The sequence below is a fragment of the Littorina saxatilis genome, linkage group LG8 (assembly GCF_037325665.1).
Source record: "Littorina saxatilis isolate snail1 linkage group LG8, US_GU_Lsax_2.0, whole genome shotgun sequence".
Classification (NCBI taxonomy): Eukaryota; Metazoa; Mollusca; class Gastropoda; order Littorinimorpha; family Littorinidae; genus Littorina; species Littorina saxatilis.
The window spans coordinates 56,921,411-56,943,910 of record NC_090252.1 but is presented as its reverse complement, the minus strand read 5'-3'; the positions used below and the strand labels follow the sequence as shown (position 1 = coordinate 56,943,910).

The 22,500-nt window shown below is 44.3% G+C and overlaps 1 protein-coding gene across 1 annotated transcript in view; it reads right to left on the bottom strand.

Moving 5' to 3' along the window:
* The window catches only part of LOC138973925 (uncharacterized), a 27,859-nt gene that overhangs the window by 481 nt on the left and 4,878 nt on the right, over positions 1-22,500 (bottom strand). The window contains exons 4-11 of the mRNA XM_070346632.1: positions 20,787-21,053; positions 19,957-20,238; positions 19,228-19,434; positions 18,526-18,630; positions 4,597-4,707; positions 3,720-3,812; positions 3,029-3,124; positions 1-1,655 (exon numbers count right to left, since the gene is read on the bottom strand). The exon at positions 1-1,655 is cut by the window's left edge and continues 481 nt beyond it. Of these exons, the coding sequence (XP_070202733.1) occupies positions 1,624-1,655; positions 3,029-3,124; positions 3,720-3,812; positions 4,597-4,707; positions 18,526-18,630; positions 19,228-19,434; positions 19,957-20,238; positions 20,787-21,053 (1,193 nt within the window). The 3' untranslated portion in view covers positions 1-1,623. The remainder of the gene's footprint in view (positions 1,656-3,028; positions 3,125-3,719; positions 3,813-4,596; positions 4,708-18,525; positions 18,631-19,227; positions 19,435-19,956; positions 20,239-20,786; positions 21,054-22,500) is intronic.

The window sequence follows — 22,500 nt, the reverse complement described above, 5'->3', positions numbered from 1 at the left end:
CATCACACAGTCCGTCAATATTGGGTACTATATTATTTTGCTTTTCTGACCTAGGTAAAGGTTATAAACTTTACTTGCACAGTGTAAGTTTTTGCTTCGAAGCAGCTGTTTTCCGAAGAGAGCAGACGGAATTTCTTCGCGGATGTTAGTGCGAATACACACATCTATGCCCTCTCGCGGCCGAAAAACGCAGCGGCATTCGTAACCAACACAACGTCAAGTTTTTTTGGTTTTTTTTTTCGCCCAATACAAAAACTATACCCTTTTGACTGACAGACTTGGCAATGCGGTGACCTCCCTTGCGCTAGACACTTGTTCAGTTCAGAGATTTTGCAGTGTACAAGGGCACAAACTGAATGACTATGTCATGTTTCGTCTGAAATTAGCACAGTTATAATCATCTTTAGCGTTGACAAGCAGGTAAGAAGAATTGCATGTCTTCGGTTGGATGATAGCGGTACGCGGTGGATGATAGCGGTACGCGGTGGATGATAGCGGTACGCGGTGGATGATAGCGGTACGCGGTGGATGATAGCGGTACGCGGTGGATGATAGCGGTACGCGGTGGATGATAGCGATACGCGGTGGATGATCGCGGTACGCGGTGGAAAGATCGTCTGTTCGTGTTGAACCGAAAGCACGAGATCGTACGTGTAGCCTATGTGGTTGTAAAAGTACAGGATTTGGAGCAACGCTCGTGGAAATATGGCCCATGATCGAAATAGGGCTGTGTGAGACTATCCAATCACAACCTCCGAATTCACCCACGCGTCTATCTGAATAGCAACATAGGGTGATATAATGTAACCCGAACTGACAAGCCCAGAGCAGAGGTATTTTTCGCCACGCCCGCATTAGGCTGCTCAAAGGCAAGTCAAAGTATCGAGATACGATTATATAGCTATTCCGATGAACACGTGGGGGAATTCGGGGGCTGTGATTGGATGGGCTCTTCCGATTATCAAAGCAGAATGCTACGGAAGTCGGCCATTTTTCTCAGTATCCAAAAGCATATTGAGAAAAATGGCCGACGCATGATTCCGGTTTACCCACCTGTACCACGGCGATGTTTCTATCGACAACAGCATACACTGACAACTTAAAAACCTGTTTCAACAACTGTGTTGTGAAGTCGAATGCACTTGGAGTCAGTTTTTCTTCCAAAGTCAGAAAGCGTGTAGCGGTGTGCATGTCTGCGCGAACATGATGCGCGTAAGAAGTTTGTCTGCTATCAAAACCTGAGATCAACGCATCGACGCAAAAACTGTCATTTTGTAAGTTTGGAACAACAAATCAAGGTCATAACAGCTATATAATCGCTATTGTGTTTTCAGCGTAGCAATAGGGTCCGATATTTAGACTCGAACAAGTATAATGCCACTCGTCTTCGTGTTAATGAAGATGAGAAACGAGATATAATGAATGCGTGTCTTCGTGTTTTCAAGCTCTGAGACTTTCACTGTGAGCTTGGTATCGTTATCGTGTGTTGGTGTGCTCACTGAGGTATTCGTACACCGACGAGATTCTGCACACAATTGATGCAAAGGAGGTTGATGAAGGTTCCTTGCAGAACGGTTTGGGTATCTTGGAAGAAATCCCCGCTAGTGACGTCATCTTCTCTGCTTACATTTGGGACGTGTCCTCATAGACACCTTCTGCAATGGAATGAGAACAGGATTGTTATTAACGATGTGTTCTTTCCGTCAGCCTTTCGTTCTGTTGTCCCCCTCTCTCTCTCTCTCTCTCTCTCTCTCTCTCTCTCTCTCTCTCTCTCTCTCTCTCTCTCTCTCTCTCTCTCTCTCTCTCTCTCCCTGCCTCTCTCTTTCTCTTTCGCTCTCTCTCTCCCTCTCTCTCCCTCTCTCTCTCTCTCTCTCTCTCTCTCTCTCTCTCTCTCTCTCTCTCTCTCTCTGTATTCTTCTCTGTAACATACCACAGTTTTACTCTCCCCCCCCCCCCTCTTTTTACATTTAGTCAAGTTTTGACTAAATGTTTTAACATAGAGGGGGGAATCGAGACGAGGGTCGTGGTGTATGTGTGTCTGTCTGTCTGTCTGTCTGTCTGTCTGTCTGTCTGTCTGTCTGTGTGTGTGTGTAGAGCGATTCAGACTAAACTACTGGACCGATCTTTATGAAATTTGACATGAGAGTTAGTAGGTATGATATCCTCAGATGTTTTTTCATTTTTTTGATAAATGTCTTTGATGACGTCATATCCGGCTTTTCGTGAAAGTTGAGGCGGCACTGTCACGCTCTCATTTTTCAACCAAATTGGTTGAAATTTTGGTCAAATAATCTCCGACGAAGCCCGGACTTCGGTATTGCATTTCAGCTTGGTGGCTTAAAAATTAATTAATGACCTTGCTCATTAAAAATCTGAATATTGTAAAAAAAACCCAAAATTTATAAAACGATCCAAATTTACGTTCATCTTATTTTCCATCATTTTCTGATTCTAAAAACATATAAATATGTTATATTTGGATTAAAAACAAGCTCTGAAAATTAAAAATATAAAAATTATGATCAAAATTAAATTTTCGAAATCAATTTAAAAACACTTTCATCTTATTCCTTGTCGGTTCCTGATTCCAAAAACATATAGATATGATATGTTTGGATTGAAAACACGCTCAGAAAGTTAAAACGAAGAGAGGTACAGAAAAGCGTGCTATCCTTCTCAGCGCAACTACTACCCCGCTCTTCTTGTCAATTTCACTGCCTTTGCCATGAGCGGTGGACTGACGATGCTACGAGTATACGGTCTTGCTGAAAAATGGCATTGCGTTCCGTTTCATTCTGTGAGTTCGACAGCTACTTGACTAAATGTTGTATTTTCGCTTTACGCGACTTGTTCTTGCTTTCTCTCGTTGGCGTTGTCTCCGCTTCTTTCTGTCCGTAAACCCTCTTTGTGCATGTGTCGGTCTGTATCAGGTTCTATTCGTCTGAATTTGCCCTTGATACCCGTTTCAGTTTATATTTTCCAACCTGTCGCTCCTCATCTAGCTGTTACTGATCCTTTCAATTCTCACCTGCACATGTATGTGAGACAGCTCCAGTGTTCTGATACACGGGTGCATCCCTAGAGACCGCGTACACATTGGAGTTTGCGTATTGGTTGAGTTCTGCTGCATGAAACAAATACACAGTATATTAACTGTCACCATTAACTGGGCGGGGATATAGCTCAGTTGGTAGCGCGCTGGATTTGTATTCAGTTGGCCGCTGTCAGCGTGAATTCGATCCCAGGTTCGGTGGAAATTTATTTCAGAGTCAACTTTGTGTGAGGACTCTCTTCGGTGTCCGAACTCTCCCCCCCCCCCCCCCCCCCCCCCCCCCCGTGTACACCACAATGGGTGTGCACGTTAAAGATCCCACGATTGACAAAAGGGTCTTTCCTGGCAAAATTGCTTAGGCACAGTTAATAATTGTCTACCTATACCCGTGTGACTTGGAATAATAGGCCGTGAAAGGTAAATATGCGCCGAAATGGCTGCAATTACTGGCCGTATAAAATGTCATCTCACACGGCATCACTGCAGAGCGCCTAGAACTGTACCCACGGAATATGCGCGATATAAGCATCATTGATTGATTGATTGACCATTGCGTCTACTGGTGCACGCACGGTTCGTTTTTACATTTTGTTTCCCATTGTGTGCTCAATGTATCCGATTCTCTATGCTCATACTTTAAACTAATTCTCCCTTCCATGATGATTACCTGTCTGTGAAGCCGATGCAGTGTTTTGATACTGAACATCATCACCTGGTGTTCGTTTGTCCCCAGAGTTTTCGTAGTCATTATTTGCTGCCTCTGAAAACAGACAAACACAGTGCTTTACAATTTTTTGTTCTACCGTTTTCATCTCATATTTATTTGCAAAATTAACCAAAAACTGCGGATGAAAAGAGCAAATTAGATAAACAAAGACTCCCAACTTATTTGTGTTTAATTGTTTGTAGCATTTCTGTATCATATCTGATCCTTTTATCATCTTGACTAGGCTGATTCAGCACGAAAACCTCACTCACTCTGACTATAGGAGACCATCTGGGTTTTGCTGTCGTCAAGCTTTTTAACTGGAAATTACCAGCTTGTGTTATGTGGGTTTTTGTTCTCAGAAGAAGACGGCTACTTGAGAAACTAACGTTACAGGAGATTGAGTGTGTTGCAGCTTCCAACAACAGACATGTATTCAAACTTCCATGAGTTTCAATTAAAAAGCACATGCCCTTGTTTTTTTTAAAGGAAACCAATCGTCCATTTGCCTTGAAAAAGGGTGCCCCTTTTCTGAGAAAAGAAAACCCAACTACAAAACAAGTGGTTTGTAGTACATTGTGGTCATCGAAGATATCTGACGCGTAATGCCAAACAGAAGTAAAGTTTATTTAGGAGATATATTAGTAATATTACTGACTGGAATCTTACCGTCCTGCCCAAAGAGATGCGTATACAAACTGATGTAAATCCGTATGATATATAAAGTATAACCAAATGGACGACACGTGACTGAAAGCAGTCTACAAAATGTACCCTGCTTGACAGAGACTATATAACACTAAAACGAAGGATCCTTTTCAACAAAGAGCCTACTCACTGTTTTCATGCGACGACCCCCGGTATGTTTCTCCCACAGCATCATTAATAACGAGGTCTGTGTAGTTAGACTCTTGTAACCTGGGACCCGGCTTGGCGTAAATGCTCCTTCCTGCGATGCGACATTGAAACATATCACACAAACATTATAGGGTTTGACTCTGGGAAGCTGGACAAACTAGTGTGTTTGTTTGTTTGCTTAACGCCCAGCCGACCACGGTGCTGCTTTGACATATAACGTGCGCCACACACAAGACAGAAGTCGCAGCACAGGCTTCATGTCTCACCCAGTCACATTATTCTGACACCGGACCAACCAGTCCTAGCACTAACCCCATAATGCCAGACGCCAGGCGGAGCAGCCACTAGATTGCCAATTTTAAAGTCTTAGGTATGACCCGGCCGGGGTTCGAACCCACGACCTCCCGATCACGGGGCGGACGCCTTACCACTAGGCCAACCGTGCCGGTACAAACTAGTGTGATAATTGTTTTAATGTATACAGAACGAAAAACAAACTGGCGTTATGTCAATGCAATTATTCGAATGAAACGCCTAGTATTCATTGGGCGAAGTTCACAAAGCTCGCTGCACGAAGCTTTGGCACTGAATTGTGGGTAAAAAGACTTCGCCAAGTCAACTATGGGCTGCATGAAGGACGGCCTTAACAGTATTAGTTATCGTTAGATTTGACTGTCATATCCAGATTTATAAGTGCCAATGTCGAGAAAGCTGAAATCACGATATCAGATCGAGGCGTGAGCCGAAATCGGATATGAGTCAGCCTTTCGAGACATTGGGACTGATAAATGTGGATATAACAGTCAAATCTAACGATAACGATTTGATCGCATTCGATTTTGGAACAGTAGAACACATTATAACCCCAAGTCTAAGAATTCGGTGAAAAGCAAGGGAGGCTACTGTCATGATGAAAATGTTGTATTGTCTTTTCCTGCTTTCGCAACTTCACTGCAGTAACTTTTATTTTTCAATAACTGTTTCGTTTTCTCAGACAAAAATAAGGCATTTAAAAGCCAAAAAGCCAAAATATATAATGCGGAAACAGATCACACAAAAGTTTCAGGGGTGGAACACGGAACAGCCTTCAGTCAAAATGTCAACAGAGTCTCTGATGTCACGGTTACTTCCAGACTTTCGACTTTGATTTGGAAGTTCTGAACGATGGTAGGAGCTGAATTGCGCCGGGCTATATCAGTGAAACCTTCTGTTGCTCTTTTTCTGTGTCGAAGACAGCTTCCAGTTCTTTTTCGGCATCGACGGACTGCATTTTGTCGAAGCGCTGGTAACAGACGACATACAATTCCAAGATGGCGGACTCCGAAACTGAGAAGTTTGACTGAGTGGAAGCTGTTGAGGATTTGTTGTGGATGTTGTGTGGCTGCGACAGGGTGGGACAGTAATAGGGACATCCAGATTCAACCTTCGTCAGACGAACATTCGTCGGTGGTGGGGATTTCCTCTCTATTTTTAACTCTGTGCCTCAATGCGCATGCGCTTGGTTTTTCGCGCCACCACTGCTTGCCGAAGACCGGGATCTGCGCGGTGAAAAAGGCGTGTTTGACGAACCTCAATCAGCAATCTTCGTGAGTACTTTTAGTCCTTTTCATAATGTTAAAAATATGTTTTATGTGCGCAGTGTTAAAGTTTAATATCTTTACGACGCTTCTGTGGACTGTGCATCTGCAAACTGTTCATTTTGGAGGCCTAGTGCATGAACACGGATACCCACACAAAACTCAGAACTTGAGCCGACGGGCGACATATCCTACCGTGTGCCAGTGCCGCGTGTGGTTCGCTTTTCAGAATGTTTTTTTCAGTGTTGCTTGTGTACCCAGCATATTCAGATGTCTGGAATATTCCGATAAAAAAGACTCGTCATATATAACACTACTCGTCATCCCTGTTTCGAAAAACAGACGAACGCGCACGAAGAACATTGAAAGTGGTGACCGTGACGGGATGTGACGTCACCACTTTAACAAACTCGCGAAGATCTGAACTCACGAACTTTTGACGAAGGCAAATCTGGATGTCTCTAGTGATTCATGCTTACGCGAAACGTTTATATTGGCTGCTCGTTTCCGGTGAGTGATGCGCGATGATACGTACAGTCGTACACTGCAAGAGAACTCTCAGTTGTGTGAGTACTGCATGGTGCTTCCATGCAAGGTCAGTTTTGTTGTAACTAAATATAAGCTGTTCTACTTGCCTCACCCGGTAAGATTAAAACATTCAATTCTACTACTTCTCTGTTAAAGTTTGGTGGGCAAAGTTTGTTTTTAGTCATTGCACCGCTAAATCATTCTGATGCAATTACTTTCTTTTCATGAATTTGTGATTTTAAAAATTGGGAGAGATTAGTTTCCTTCAGGTGATATTTTGTTTTCTTCAAAATTACAATTGGAAAACTATTTCCTGCGAGATATCAAATTCACTAGGAACTTCCTGCGCGATATCAATTGATATAAAGTTCCTAGTTGACCAATGACAACTGCTGTTTTTGTCATGTGATCAGGAAGAATGCGATAATATTAGTTATCCGTCGATGTACATACTTGTGTACCATTAATATGCATGTATTACCAACAGTTTTGAAAAGATCGCCAAAGATGATGACGATGACGATGACGATGATGATGATGATGATGATGATGATTGTGCATGCCGATGTGGCATGCAGTCACCTACTTTTGTTGTAATTACGTTTGCTCAAGCCATTGCACGATGTAAAAAGAAGTAAACCGTGTTTTTATTGTGGCACCTTGTTGTGACCCGTTTTGTGGAGCGTTAATATTTTTACGTGAGATTCACGTGCTCCTTGTTCAGTTGTTGTGACCTGGTTTTGGTCGGAGTGTCACAAACTGCGTCGTTTAGTTCTAGAACACCGTGAGATTCACGTGCTCTTTTCTGTGTCTTGATTTTGAGGTGAGCCCTGCGAATCTGCGTTGCAAGTTTTAGAATACGTGTGACTCACGTGTTTTTAGCTTTGTGATGTCAGCTAGTTCCTTGGTCTTCTTTCTGTTAAATATACCGTTTTAAGTTTTGGGCATGCACGGAGTGCGTGATCGGTTACTGATTGGTTGTAAAATAGTAGTTTCACCCGATTCTGTCTTAGGAATGTTGTTGGTTGGTCAATCCGGTGACCTTTGACTTTTGAATAACTATTCCATGTTAGGTTTTTGTTTCCATAAATACCGCTGCTTGACTCCTGTCTCGTCAGTCGATCTGAGGGTTTTAGGAAGCGTTTGGTTTTGATGTAAACGTATGAAGGTTATCAAGTGAACCAACGGAGTGTTTCTTATGTTTTAACGTCAACGTAATGTTCTTGGAGACAGTTGTTTCTCAAGTGTGAATCGTTTTGTGCCCTTCGTTTGTGAGGCAACACGTTTTTGGTACTGCTGGTCAACCCACACAGCGCATAAGGTAATTTTGTTGTTACTTGTTTGTGTTGTGTTTTGGTCGCCATTTTGTAATTACTTTGTGAGTTGTTTATGTATAACGTGAGTTGAAAGTCTGACTTGTTGTAGTGTTTCTTTATTGTGTGTTCAATTGTTCTAGTGTTGTGAACGTACAGCAATGTTTTGTAGACGCTAGAAAGTCGCTAATGTTTATAATGATAACTTGTGTTTTCTGTGGTTAACGAAGTTCGAAGTGAAACGTTTTCTCCGACTTTTTCAGCCTTACGTTAAAAGAATTTAGGTAAAAGAAGCTTGCGGTCTGTGGTGATCGTTTGTAAACGGGCTTATTTCTTGTAACGTTATTGAGGGAAAGTGGATGAGTAAATATCTTGTTTGTGACTTTGATTAACGCAGGAACGTTGTCGTTAGACTTTTTTGGTATGACAGTTTGCTTTGTATTCCTGGCCTGATGAGTCAACGTTTTGTATTTTTCTGAAAGTAGCCATTTTGGTTTTAAACGTATGTATGCTAAGTTTCTTGAGTATTCTTAGTGCTTATGGTATTGTTGAACGTACAGAACGTAACTCTTTATTGTTGTTGAAGGACTAACCAACGAGTGTTTGGTAATTGTAACTTTCTTGTCTGTTTGTCTTCTCCTGTCTTGTGATTGTTTATTTTTCTTGTTTTTACTTCTCGTGTCTTGTTAATGCATTTGATACTTTTGCCATGTCTAATAATTTGTTTTCTTTTCTCTTTTTCTTTCTGTTCATAAGTTTTTTACCGCAATACGTGGTACTGTAACGATATATATACATTACTGATCCCTAGTGTCAGATGTAAAATAATAAACCAGTACTTTTGCGCGTTATCGCTTGTAACCTGTGTTTGTCATTTCGTATGAACAATATGTAGTACCAGCCTCGCTCACGAAGGCGCGCACAGTAAAAAACTTAGCTGCTGACGCCCAGTGAAAGAACTTTAGCTAAAGTAAACAAACTTAGCTGAAGTCCAGCCAAGTGAATGTAAAGAACTTTTGTTATTGACGCTCAATGAACGTAAACGTAGCTGTTGATAACCAGCAAAAGACTTTATTGTTACCTGTCACTGTGTTAGTGAACCATAGTTTGACACAGATCAACTTGTCGGTTAGAGATCTTCCTACTCCATATCCGGCGCATCTTTTGTGACTTTTGTGTATTATCCCAAACGACCCTCAGATCGATTCATTTTACTTTATAAACAGATAAACCTTATGTAGGTTTTTAGTGCTTTTGAATAAGCGAACATTGTAATGGAGGAGATTCCAGCAGATAAACCATTGGAAGCTTCAGGTTATGACATTAACGGCGATGAAGATGAACATTCTCAAAGGCCTAGGCGTGACATTAAGCCTACTGAAAAAGGTAGAGAGTACCAGATTGAGATCAAAACTAGAAACTTTGCAAGACAACGAACATTCTTGGAACGAGCAATCGGTGAGATAGTCACAGAGCTTAACCAAGAAACTCCTAATCAAGAGTCGTTAACCAGTCAAAAACAAATTGTTTTGAGCATGTACAAGGATCTTGGTGACATAGAGAAAGGTCTTCGTAGTATTGGTAGCGGTGAAACCATTCAGGAAAGTTGGGATGATGTTCAGAGAACAGTTCAGAACATTATGTTTGACATTGATCGAGCTCTTGACAGACAAACGACTAGTGTGCAGGTGGCTAAGGAGCCTACTTCCAGGCATAGCAGTGTTACACCTAGCGTTGGGTCATCCACCCACAAGTCAGCCAGTGTTAAGTCTGCCATTCATAAAGTAGCTAGCATTACTTCAGCCATCCACAAGTCAGCTAGCCACAAGTCAGGTAGCAGGAGATCAGGTAGCCAAGTAGCTTCTCGCGCCGAGTCTCTCCGCTCTAAAAGTGTTAGCTCTGAAGACACTAAATTGGCTCTTAAACTAGAGGCTGCATCCCTGGCCATAAAAGTGGAAGGTGACGCAATAAAGGAAGCTCAGTTTAGTGAACTGGATCTCTTACAACAACAATATGCTGAGAGAACAGCAGCTAGGCAGACTGAGGAAGCTGAGAGAACTGCAGCTAGGCAGACTGAGGAAGCTAAGAGAAATGCAGCTAGGCAGACTGAGGAAGCTGAGAGAAATGCAGCTAGGCAGACTGAGGAAGCTGAGAGAAATGCAGCTAGGCTGATCGAAGAAACTGCTAGGCAGGCTAAGGAAGCTGAGAGAATAGCAGCTAGGCAGGCCGAAGACGCAGCTGAAGCAGCTCTTGAAGAGATTAAACAGAAGAAGGCTTTGAGACAAATTCAGTCCACCGAATTAAAAACTAGCTTAAGAGAACAACAAGCTATGTTACAAGTATTGGAACAAGGTGAATCCGTTCAGCAGGATCTCCCTGATCTACCGTCAGTTGATTTGTTGAACACTAGGTTCCACCCTCATCCTTTCGTTCCCTTGTACAGTCTTGTAGCCCCTCCTCTAAACAATGAACAAACAGCGATAGGAATAGGGACAGGTGCTGCCGTCATTGCTGACCAAGGGACACACCAGCCAGCCTTGGACGCCGCGTCTGTTCCTGTCTGCCAAGCTGCCGTCATTGCTGATCAAGGGACACACCAGCCAGCCTTGGACGTCACGTCTGTTCCTGTCTGCAACGCCGCCAGCACCCGTGACATCTCTACTGTCAACGCTGCTGTCACCAACTTCGTCGCAGGAACCACAACGACTGAGCCACGACAGCACGCGTTACCTGTCGTGGACCTCGTCGTTGGAGTCAGCGCCTCTACAAGCGCCGCTACTACCAACAACGCCACCTATGAGGCGTACGGACCTCAACGTAGAGAGGATGTCAACGCCCCCCATCACGCCGGAACGAGCGCTCCTTTCGTCCGTCAGGAGCCCTTCACACCCAACTACACGACGGCTGCAACTACATCCTCCATGCGGCCTACAGCGCTGCTGACCACACTGCAGCACCCTCTCGGTGCGTACGCTGGTCAGCCGCCTCTGCACAACGTTGGACACTCAACGACAAGCGTCACAGGCTCTCGCCCGCCTGATCTCGACCACACAGGTTGGTCCTATCACCTACCAGAGACAAGGGAAGGTGATGAGACGCAAGAACGACACACCTACTTCCCAGAAGAACGTCACCAACGCATGGACCACAGACGTTTTCAAGTTACCCCACCCTGTTTCCCCTATGATACCCACCTACATCCCAAACCAGAGCCTTTCGTGCCCACATTCCTGGACCCACATCAGACCACCCCCAAAGTTATTTGGGGAAACGAAAACGCAAGGCCCCCTGCGTACATGAACTTTGACAAGGAATGTCATGCAGATCGTCCATTTGTCTCCTACCCCCCGTCTGCGTACTACCAACGTCCACTTGCTACTCCTGCCAAGCAGGACACTCCTATGGACTCTCTCGCCAAAACCCTATCAGACGCTCTGATGATCAACCGTTTGCCGATGCAGGAGCCGTGCATTTTTGTTGGTGACCCTCTCCAATATCCAATTTGGAGGTCGTCGTTTTCGTTCCTCATCGAGAGACAGAACATAACCAGCAGTGAGAAGTTATTGTATCTGCAACGGTACATCGGAGGTCAAGCAAAGGAGGCCGTGACCGGCTTCTTTCTGCTGAGAGAAGGTGATGCCTACGAGAGAGCCATGGAAGTGCTGGAAAATCGGTTCGGCAACTCATACGTCGTTTCGCAAGCTTTCCGGACCAAGCTGGACGAATGGACCCCAGTCAAAAGCAAGGATCCCAAGGGACTCAGAAGTCTGGCCGATTTCTTGCAGCAATGTTCCGTTGCTGCCCAGGAAGTTGGTGGACTGAGCATCCTGGATGATGCCCAGTACCTACGGAAGATCGTCGGAAAGCTCCCAGACTGGATGAGTCACAGATGGTCTAGAACAGTTGCTCGAACTAAGGTTGAAAAGAAGAGGTATCCTCTGTTCAATGAACTCGTGTCGTTCGTTACTCTCGAAGCAGACATTTCTAACGACCCTGTTTTCGGCTTGACAAGTGCATCGGGGACACCAAGAAAGTTCACAACGAACTTGTCAACCCTGACAGAGGATGTCACCGCATGTCTGCACTGTCAACTTCCGGACCATGACGCTGGGACATGTAAGGAACTCATAGAGAAGCCTCTGGTTGAGATACGAGATTTTCTGTTCAAGAACCGTATCTGCTACGGATGTCTCAGAAGTAAGGATCACCAGAGCCGTCAATGTATGCAGAAACAGACGTGCAAGAAGTGCAAGAAGGCTCATCCCACTTGTCTTCATGATGACAATTTCAAGTATCAGAACAGTATGAGTGAAACCAAAGGGGCGAGTGAACACAAGAACAATTACCGTACCTCTGCTGCTGACGTTCAAGAGCCACTGTCATCGTCGACCTCTACGGTGTCTGCTCTTAAGGCCAGCGAGGAAAACAGCATCGGTTTCACGTCTATGATCGTTCCCGTTCTCGTTTCCAGTGACTCTAACCCCAACGTAGAAGTGCTGACGTACGCACTACTGGACACTATGTCCAACGCCACTTTTGTAGTGCAGTCAGTGGCTGAAGAAGTTAAAGCCAAATCGCAGCCGACTACACTCAGGGTCTCCACACTGACTGAGGACAATGCTGTGGTCTCCGGCAGGAAGTACTCTGGATTGCGTGTCCGCTCTCCTACCTCCAGTGAGTTTGTCAGGCTCCCTTCTGCCATCTCACGACCTTACCTGTCCGTTGACCCCACGCAAATCCCCACCTCAGAGACTGTCAAAGTTTACCCACATCTTCAACACCTGTCTCCAAAACTGCCCCCCTTGTACCCTGACTGCGAAGCAGGCCTCCTCATCGGCTACGACTGCGCTGAAGCCCTCATGCCCCTAAACGTTGTCCAAGGACTGCCATTTGCAGTAGAGACTAAGTTAGGTTGGAGCATCGTCGGCAAGTCACCGCATTCCGTCGCCTTTGATGGTGTAGGCTCGTCCATGCACGTAGTCGTCAAGCCAGGATCAAGAAAAGAAGAAAGTGCAGCTCACGTCTACAAAATACAGGTGGATGAGGTATCGTGTACTGACCTACTACACGTTATGGAGAGAGACTTTGCTGATAGTGACACAGGATCCATGTCTCAAGATGATGTGAAGTTCATGAAGATCGTGAAGGAGAACGTGAAGGTCAACGAAGCTGGTCACTATGAGATGCCTTTGCCTTTTCGTCCAGAACAACCGTCTCTTCCTGACAATAGAGGTGCCGCAGTCAAGCGTCTCGTGGGACTGAAACGCCAGTTTGAGAAGAAGCCTGGGTACCGTGAAGACTATATCAAGTTCATGAACGTGATTTTGGAGCGAGGTGACGCTGAACTGATTCCCAAGAACGAAGTCGAGGTCCCTAATCGCTGGTACATCCCACATCACGGCGTGTACAACGACAAGAAGCCAGGAAAGATTCGTGTGGTTTTTGACTGTAGTGCACGTCACCTAGGCACGTCCTTGAACGATCTTCTCCTACAAGGCCCAGACCTAATCAGCTCCCTTTCCGGCGTTCTCTGTCGTTTCCGCAAGGGTCCCATAGCATTTTCCTGTGACGTGGAAAAAATGTACCACCAGTTTCACGTCTCCGAGCCCCATCGAGACTTTCTGCGCTTCCTTTGGTGGAAGGACGGTGATACGAGTGGCCAGCCGCTTGACTACCGCATGAAGGTGCACATCTTCGGGGCTACATCGTCACCAGGCTGTGCAAACTTCGGCCTCAAGCAGGTGGCAAAGGACAACGCCACAATCAGCGCCAAGGCATCAGCCTTTCTGCAGCGTGACTTTTATGTCGATGATGGACTTCAAGCCAAAGACTCTGTTGAAGAAGCAGCAGATGTGCTCATGAAGGCCAGAGAAATTTGTGAACACGGACAATTGAGGCTGCACAAGATAGTCTCCAACTCAAAGGAACTTTTAGAGTACTTCCCCGACTCTGAAGTTACGTCAACCAAGGCCACAGAACTCGCAGTTCCTTGTAGCACACCAGAAATTGAGCGGACTCTTGGCCTTCACTGGTGCACTGATGATGACACGCTGGGTTTCACTGACAACCCCAGACTGGGTCCCTCGAACAGAAGAGGAGTTCTCTCTACAATTGCATCAGTCTACGACCCCCTTGGTTTTCTGGCTCCCTTTTTGCTGACTGGAAAATTGATCCTCCAGGAACTATGTCGCCAGGAGCTCGGCTGGGACGATCCGCTGCCACCATCGCTTCAAGAACGTTGGGAAGAGTGGCTGAAGGATCTATCCCGTCTGGGTTGCGTCAAGGTACCCAGGAACTACTTGCCTACAGACTTTGGCACCGTGAAGAATGTCGAGCTACATCACTTCTCAGACGCGTCTACAGCAGGATACGGCCAGTGTTCGTACCTTCGCTTTGAGAATCATCTAGGCAACATTCACAGTACGCTTGTAGTCGCCAAAGCACGCGTGGCTCCGCTTCGACACGTCACTGTCCCTCGTCTGGAGCTAACGGCAGCAGTACTTTCCGTCAAGATGGCAAGATTTCTTCAAGAAGAACTGGACTTTGAGAGCATTGAACATTTCTTTTGGACTGACTCTATGATTGTACTCGCTTATTTGAAGAACGAGTCCAAGCGTTTTCACGTCTTTGTCGCAAATAGAGTCCAACAAATACGTCAGTTCTCACAGGCCAGCCAGTGGAATCATGTTTCTACAAAGGAGAACCCAGCTGATTATGCATCACGGGGATTGTCTGTGAGTGACCTCATGACATCAGAGTGGTTCCATGGTCCCGCGTTCTTGAGCCAGTCCCTTCCGGAATCAGATGACTTTTTCGAGATCCCAGATGACGATGTTGAGGTGAAAGTGTGCAAGGCTATTACCTCTAAAGAAGTGTCTGTTCAGTCGTTTGAGCAGATCGCCCGACGATTCTCCTCCAAGACATCTCTGATAAGAGCCATGGCTGTTTTGGTACGCAAATGCCATGCCATTAAGGGGCACCAGTCGTCTCCCCTTGAAGTGCTTGAAGTCACTGAGAAGAAGTTCATCGAATGTCTTCAGAAAGAACATTTTGAACGCCCAACGCCTTCTTTACGTAACCAGCTTCAGGCACTCAACGCTCACAAGGACGTTGATGGAGTACTGAGAGTATACGGTCGCTCTCAAAATTCATCATCCTCTTCAGCTGACAAGTTTCCCATACTATTACCTCGAGACAGTCACTTCTCTTTGCTGGTGGTTCAGGATTGTCATGCCGCGATAGCCCACCAAGGGAGAATGTTCACGATCAACCAAGTACGAGCCAGCGGTTTCTGGATCATTGGCATTCGTCACGTCGTCTCTTCGTTGGTGCGCCGCTGTGTTCACTGCCGATGGCATCGCTCAGGGCCAGCTGGACAGAAGATGGCCGACCTCCCTCCAGAGCGTATTGACCCATCCCCACCGTTCACGTACTGTGGCATTGACTGTTTCGGCCCATTTCACGTCAAAGATGGACGTAGGGAGGTGAAAAGGTACGGACTGATCGTGACGTGTTTTGCCTCTAGGGCAATCCACATTGAAACCCTGGATGACATGTCAAGTGATTCCTTCATCAACGCCCTACGCATTGTTGTCTCCATGCGAGGAAACATATCACGCATTTGGTGTGACAAAGGAACGAACTTTGTAGGTGCATGCAATGAGTTCAAACTGGCATGGAAGGAGATGGACTCTGAACGACTGACATCGAAGATGCTGGAAAGCAAATGTGAGTTCAAGTTCAACCCCCCTGCAGCTAGTCACATGGGTGGCGTTTGGGAGCGTCAGATCCGAACGATACGCAGCATCCTGAATGGTCTTCTCAGAAGATCAGGCCAGCGTCTCACTACTTCATCACTTCGTACGTTCCTATACGAGGTGATGGCCATCGTGAACAGTCGACCACTGTCTGTCGAGTCACTGGAATCGGCAGATGGACCACGCCCTTTGACCCCCAACCACGTCCTCACCATGAAGTCAGGTGCCATCCTTCCGCCCCCTGGTGTGTTTGAAGATCCAGACCTGTACGCCAGGAAACGTTGGCGCTGTGTCCAGCGGATGGCAGACGAATTCTGGCTGCTATGGAAGAGCCAGTACCTTTTCACTTTTGCAGAAACGTCGTGTCTGGCAACGTCCCCAGGCAAACGTACAGGTGGGAGATGTTGTTGTCTTGCATGACCAGAACTTGTGCAGATCAGAGTGGTGCATGGCTCGTGTAATCGAGGTGATGCCTGGATCTGATGGACTGGTCAGACGAGTGAAAGTGCATGTTGGAACAAAGGCTCTAGACAATCACGGCCGTCCCACTGGTGATAGTCGCATATTAGAGCGTCCTATTCACAAAATGACCGTGTTAGTTGATCGTGAAAATCACGAAGACAAAGCTGTGTAAGCGAACTGAAAGAACATTGAACTTTGGAGTGTTTTTCCAATTTGACAGTTGTAGATTGTTGCAGTTTGTTTTTATACCAGATGATGTAACGGACATTTATGTTTTAAGTGGTGCGTTTTCTTTATGCCGTCGAGTAAATGACCAGTGGCATTTAGTTGAAACGAGATGTGTTGAAACACTGAAAGTGATTGAACCGTAATATTGTTGTGTAAATGTTTTGCAACACAATGATTTTGAGTTCTAAATTTGAAATGTCTAAATCTGCGTCGTTATTCTTTTGATATAAGGAATATGTTTGTACAAAGGTTTTTGAAGTAAATTATATTAATATAATTTCCGGTGGGAGTGTGCATGCCGATGTGGCATGCAGTCACCTACTTTTGTTGTAATTACGTTTGCTCAAGCCATTGCACGATGTAAAAAGAAGTAAACCGTGTTTTTATTGTGGCACCTTGTTGTGACCCGTTTTGTGGAGCGTTAATATTTTTACGTGAGATTCACGTGCTCCTTGTTCAGTTGTTGTGACCTGGTTTTGGTCGGAGTGTCACAAACTGCGTCGTTTAGTTCTAGAACACCGTGAGATTCACGTGCTCTTTTCTGTGTCTTGATTTTGAGGTGAGCCCTGCGAATCTGCGTTGCAAGTTTTAGAATACGTGTGACTCACGTGTTTTTAGCTTTGTGATGTCAGCTAGTTCCTTGGTCTTCTTTCTGTTAAATATACCGTTTTAAGTTTTGGGCATGCACGGAGTGCGTGATCGGTTACTGATTGGTTGTAAAATAGTAGTTTCACCCGATTCTGTCTTAGGAATGTTGTTGGTTGGTCAATCCGGTGACCTTTGACTTTTGAATAACTATTCCATGTTAGGTTTTTGTTTCCATAAATACCGCTGCTTGACTCCTGTCTCGTCAGTCGATCTGAGGGTTTTAGGAAGCGTTTGGTTTTGATGTAAACGTATGAAGGTTATCAAGTGAACCAACGGAGTGTTTCTTATGTTTTAACGTCAACGTAATGTTCTTGGAGACAGTTGTTTCTCAAGTGTGAATCGTTTTGTGCCCTTCGTTTGTGAGGCAACACGTTTTTGGTACTGCTGGTCAACCCACACAGCGCATAAGGTAATTTTGTTGTTACTTGTTTGTGTTGTGTTTTGGTCGCCATTTTGTAATTACTTTGTGAGTTGTTTATGTATAACGTGAGTTGAAAGTCTGACTTGTTGTAGTGTTTCTTTATTGTGTGTTCAATTGTTCTAGTGTTGTGAACGTACAGCAATGTTTTGTAGACGCTAGAAAGTCGCTAATGTTTATAATGATAACTTGTGTTTTCTGTGGTTAACGAAGTTCGAAGTGAAACGTTTTCTCCGACTTTTTCAGCCTTACGTTAAAAGAATTTAGGTAAAAGAAGCTTGCGGTCTGTGGTGATCGTTTGTAAACGGGCTTATTTCTTGTAACGTTATTGAGGGAAAGTGGATGAGTAAATATCTTGTTTGTGACTTTGATTAACGCAGGAACGTTGTCGTTAGACTTTTTTGGTATGACAGTTTGCTTTGTATTCCTGGCCTGATGAGTCAACGTTTTGTATTTTTCTGAAAGTAGCCATTTTGGTTTTAAACGTATGTATGCTAAGTTTCTTGAGTATTCTTAGTGCTTATTGTTGTTGAACGTACAGAACGTAACTCTTTATTGTTGTTGAAGGACTAACCAACGAGTGTTTGGTAATTGTAACTTTCTTGTCTGTTTGTCTTCTCCTGTCTTGTGATTGTTTATTTTTCTTGTTTTTACTTCTCGTGTCTTGTTAATGCATTTGATACTTTTGCCATGTCTAATAATTTGTTTTCTTTTCTCTTTTTCTTTCTGTTCATAAGTTTTTTACCGCAATACGTGGTACTGTAACGATATATATACATTACTGATCCCTAGTGTCAGATGTAAAATAATAAACCAGTACTTTTGCGCGTTATCGCTTGTAACCTGTGTTTGTCATTTCGTATGAACAATATGTAGTACCAGCCTCGATGATGATGATGATGATGATGATGAGTACGAGGGTTACATCTTTATATGACAAGAATGATTTACAAAAGACTCGTACTATTTTGGTCTTACCAATGTTTCTCCTGAGAAGAACGACAACAACAACCACGGCGACGACAACAACGACTGCACCGACACCACCACCAACAACAGCACCGACGTTGATTTTATCCCCATCTGTCCAACAGACATTTACTCGCCGTAAATTCAGTTGAAACTACACAGTTCGTAGAGAATAACGCATTTATCTCATATAATATATATTGTTCATAGTGTATCCAATATCCTCTTCAGTCTTTATTTAAGCGATCAACTTTTTAAGCACACTTTCTGTAACCAGTGTGGACCAGTTTTAACCAGTTTATTACTACTTTTGCTGGTAGAATTATGTCATACTTTGTTCAAAACGGGTTACAACAAATGCTTTCAAAAGTTTAACACTTCAATTTAGAGCGTTTACTGGTGGGGTTTTCCCCGTTACAATACAACATGACATGAAGTCAATACCTAATCATTTCTTCCACAAGAGGTTCAGCTTGAAACCGTGAAGTGTTCAAACGAAAGTTGTGACACAGATATCAGACTTAACAGAAAGCCTTTTTTTCATTTGCATTCATTTTGATTCGCAATCCCTACTCTGTAACCTTTGTATATTTTAAATGTTAAACAACAAGCAAACACACAATCAAACAAACGAACACATAAACGAACACATAATGTTCGTGTAAATGTGAATAAACAAAACAAAAGCACGATATCAGTCAGACTACTTGCCGTCTTGTCTATGATCAGGACCGGCTGTTTGTTGTGGTGGCGTTGATGTAGGACCGGGTGTTTGTTGTGGTGGCGTTGATGTAGGACCGGGTGTTTGTTGTGGTGGCGTTGATGTAGGACCGGGTGTTTGTTGTGGTGGCGTTGATGTAGGACCGGCTGTTTGTTGTGGTGGTGTTGATGTAGACCGACTCACATTTATTCCTGTGGCTGCAATAAATTACCAGACATACGATGCTTTCCTTCATTGAAAATGACAGTTCCGTGCATGTTTTACAACAACGTGATCTTATCCCACCTGCTGTAAAGTCAATGTTGTGTAGAGCATACCACATGTTTCTAATTTAATGTTGACGGTTCAAATTATATATATAATACCCACTTTGATATGTGTGTGTGCGTGTGTGTGTGTGTGTGTGTGTGTGTGTGTGTGTGTGTGTGAGTGTGTGTGTGTGTGCGTGTGTGTGTGTGTGTGCGTGTGTGTGTGTGATTGTGTGTATGTGTGTGAGGGTGTGTGTGTGTGTGTGTGTGTACATATTTGGCCGTGTGCATGTGTGTTTGTGTGTATGTGTGTGTGTATGTGTGTGTGTTTGTGTATGTGGGCGTGTGCGGGGGAAGGGAGGGGGTTGCAACAAACTGTGTGACAAAGCACAGCTGCCTTCTATTCAACACTAACAAGATGCCACTGGTTTAGCCACGAACTCTGTACTCCGTACTGTCAGGAAAACTCACATTTGACATTAAGCTGGACGGAAGTGCTTGCGTGTAAAACATCAGGGAAACGAACATTTGTGCCTGTACACGTGACTGTCTTCCCGTCGTCCTGTCTGCCCGCAGTGAAGCTACAGTCCCGTCCTCTCTGTCCATCGTCACACTGAACACCTGTCCACGTTAGGCCTACAGATATGCTGGCGGAGTATGCTGTGCACCTCCACACTGCTGTTTGCCCTTCGTACAGGTCTTGAGCTCCAGTCAGAGGAACCCCGTCTGATATTGTGACGCGGTCTGGTCCATCTGCAATATATCAAATAGCTAGTCTTGCTATTTACCATAGTAGTGGACACCAGAACACCATTCGTACAGTAAGACTTGCACCAAATGCTGTGTACCTCCACACTGTTGTTCGCCCCATGTACAGGTCTATTGTCCTGACCTGGTTCAGCCCGTCTACAGCCGGACAGTTACGAATACAAGCTTGTTGAATGACAAATATTTTCCGATGAGAACCAAAGGCATGCATTTGGGTACACACACACACCTACACACACACACACACACACACACACATATACTCACACACACACACACACAAACTCTCTCTCTCTCTCTCTATCTCTCTCTCTGTATCTCGCGCTCTCTCTCTCTCTCTCTCTCTCTCGCTCTCTCTCTCTCTCTCTCTCTCTCTCTCTCTCTCTCTCTCTCTCTCTCTCTCTCTCTCTCTCTCTCTCTCTCTCTCTCTCTCTTTCTCTCACCTCCCTCCCCCACTTTCCCCATACAAAAAGTGATTCCGAACTAAGTGTGCCTCTTACAAGAATCGCATGACTTTTCTCTAGTTTACTCACACACTATGACAGTGGATATTTGTGTAGTTTTCACAATGCTGTTTCCCTCAGGACCCCATCTCATCTCACAGATCCAGCGTGACTCTATGGGGCGACGCGGAATGCCACGTAACAAGAGTGGCTGTCCTGGTGCTGATCCTCTCCATCCCACAGAGGGCGGGGGGCTGCCGGGCTGTGTCTGGTTGTTGGTGCAGGTACATGACCTGTCTTGTCCTTCGGGGAAAACTACTCTACCCACACAGTTAGATTCTGGATTGCCAGGTTCCTCTGTTATACAAAAAGTGAAACTTTGATCAGTCACATACTGAAAACAGTGGATATAAAATGACAAAAAAACCCAAACATTTCGATATTTAATATTGGTTCACATCCCCTGTCAACTATGCATGTGCGCTGTTTGGTGTGTACTTGTTATTATTGTGTGTATGAATACAGGTATGTGAAGGAATTCAAGGCAAATTAAATCTAAGAAGCGGTTTGCAAAATGATTCACGCGTTCACAATGTAAGCTATGCTATCATGATAAAACAACCTCATATTGTAGCCTTCAACATTACTGTATGACGCATTCAGACTGCTTAGGTGGCTATTTGATTTAGTACATGTACCTATACTGTTCCGGTAATGTGAGTGATGATGATGATGATGATGATGATGATGATGATGATGATGATGATGATGATGATGATGATGATAGATGTCGATGGACATATGGAACAATGATACAGGTGGATTTGGTGTTGACGGTTTATTGAGTCATAAGCACGACGCCATGATGATAGCAAAAGTAAGGGACATCATCCCCGGGAAAACACCGAGTTGTTTCCCTTGCATGAAGAACCAAAGGTACAACATTACAGTATCCACACATCCGTTTCAGTCACTATTCAAGACTTGCGTCCTCGTTAACCTTCTGTGTTCGTGTATTCCTCCTCGAAGTGTACACCTAACATCCATCGAGTCTAATAAAGACGTACTGCTATCGTTTGACTTCGACAAGACTGTGACAATGTTCTACATTTCTCAAGAAATAAGTTGTTTTATTTTATTGTAGAGATCATTCATAAGTCTGACATGGGTTATGTCAAGGGGCGCAACTCTGTAACTCGAATTTAGGTATATGTGGTTATATCCCTTCCAATAAGAATATAATGCCAGATCCGATTTAACAAACTCAAATTCCCTGAATGCAGGGTGTGCTGACTTCATCATTCAAACTGAGGGCACCTGTAAATATAGACTGGCGGCGTACACAATATGAATGATGCGTTTTCGCTAAAATAAAGAACAAACAAAAGTAGCTCCCATACACACTTTTAATAAGACCCCAAACAGACAAAATTGTCGTTTGGCCGTTGCAGCCAGAGCAGCAGTGAGTCAGTATCAGTCAGTATCATTATGGGTTTTTGAAGTTAATACAGTTGGTTTCATGCTGTAATTCTTTGTTTCTCTTTTTGCTGCAGTCTTTGTGATTGTGTTCTTGAGTGAATGTAAGCACAGCTGAGTAAACTTTCAAAGAAACATTCATCAATTCAGACATTTCATTATTGGCTCACGTAAGTGTAGCCTATGCGATGCTAACTTTTGTCTGTCTGTGCGTGCGTGCGTGCGTATGTATGTATGTATGTATGTATGTATGTATGTATGTATGTATGTATGTATGTATGTATGTATGTATGTATGTATGTATGTATGTCTGTGGTAGAAACTTTAA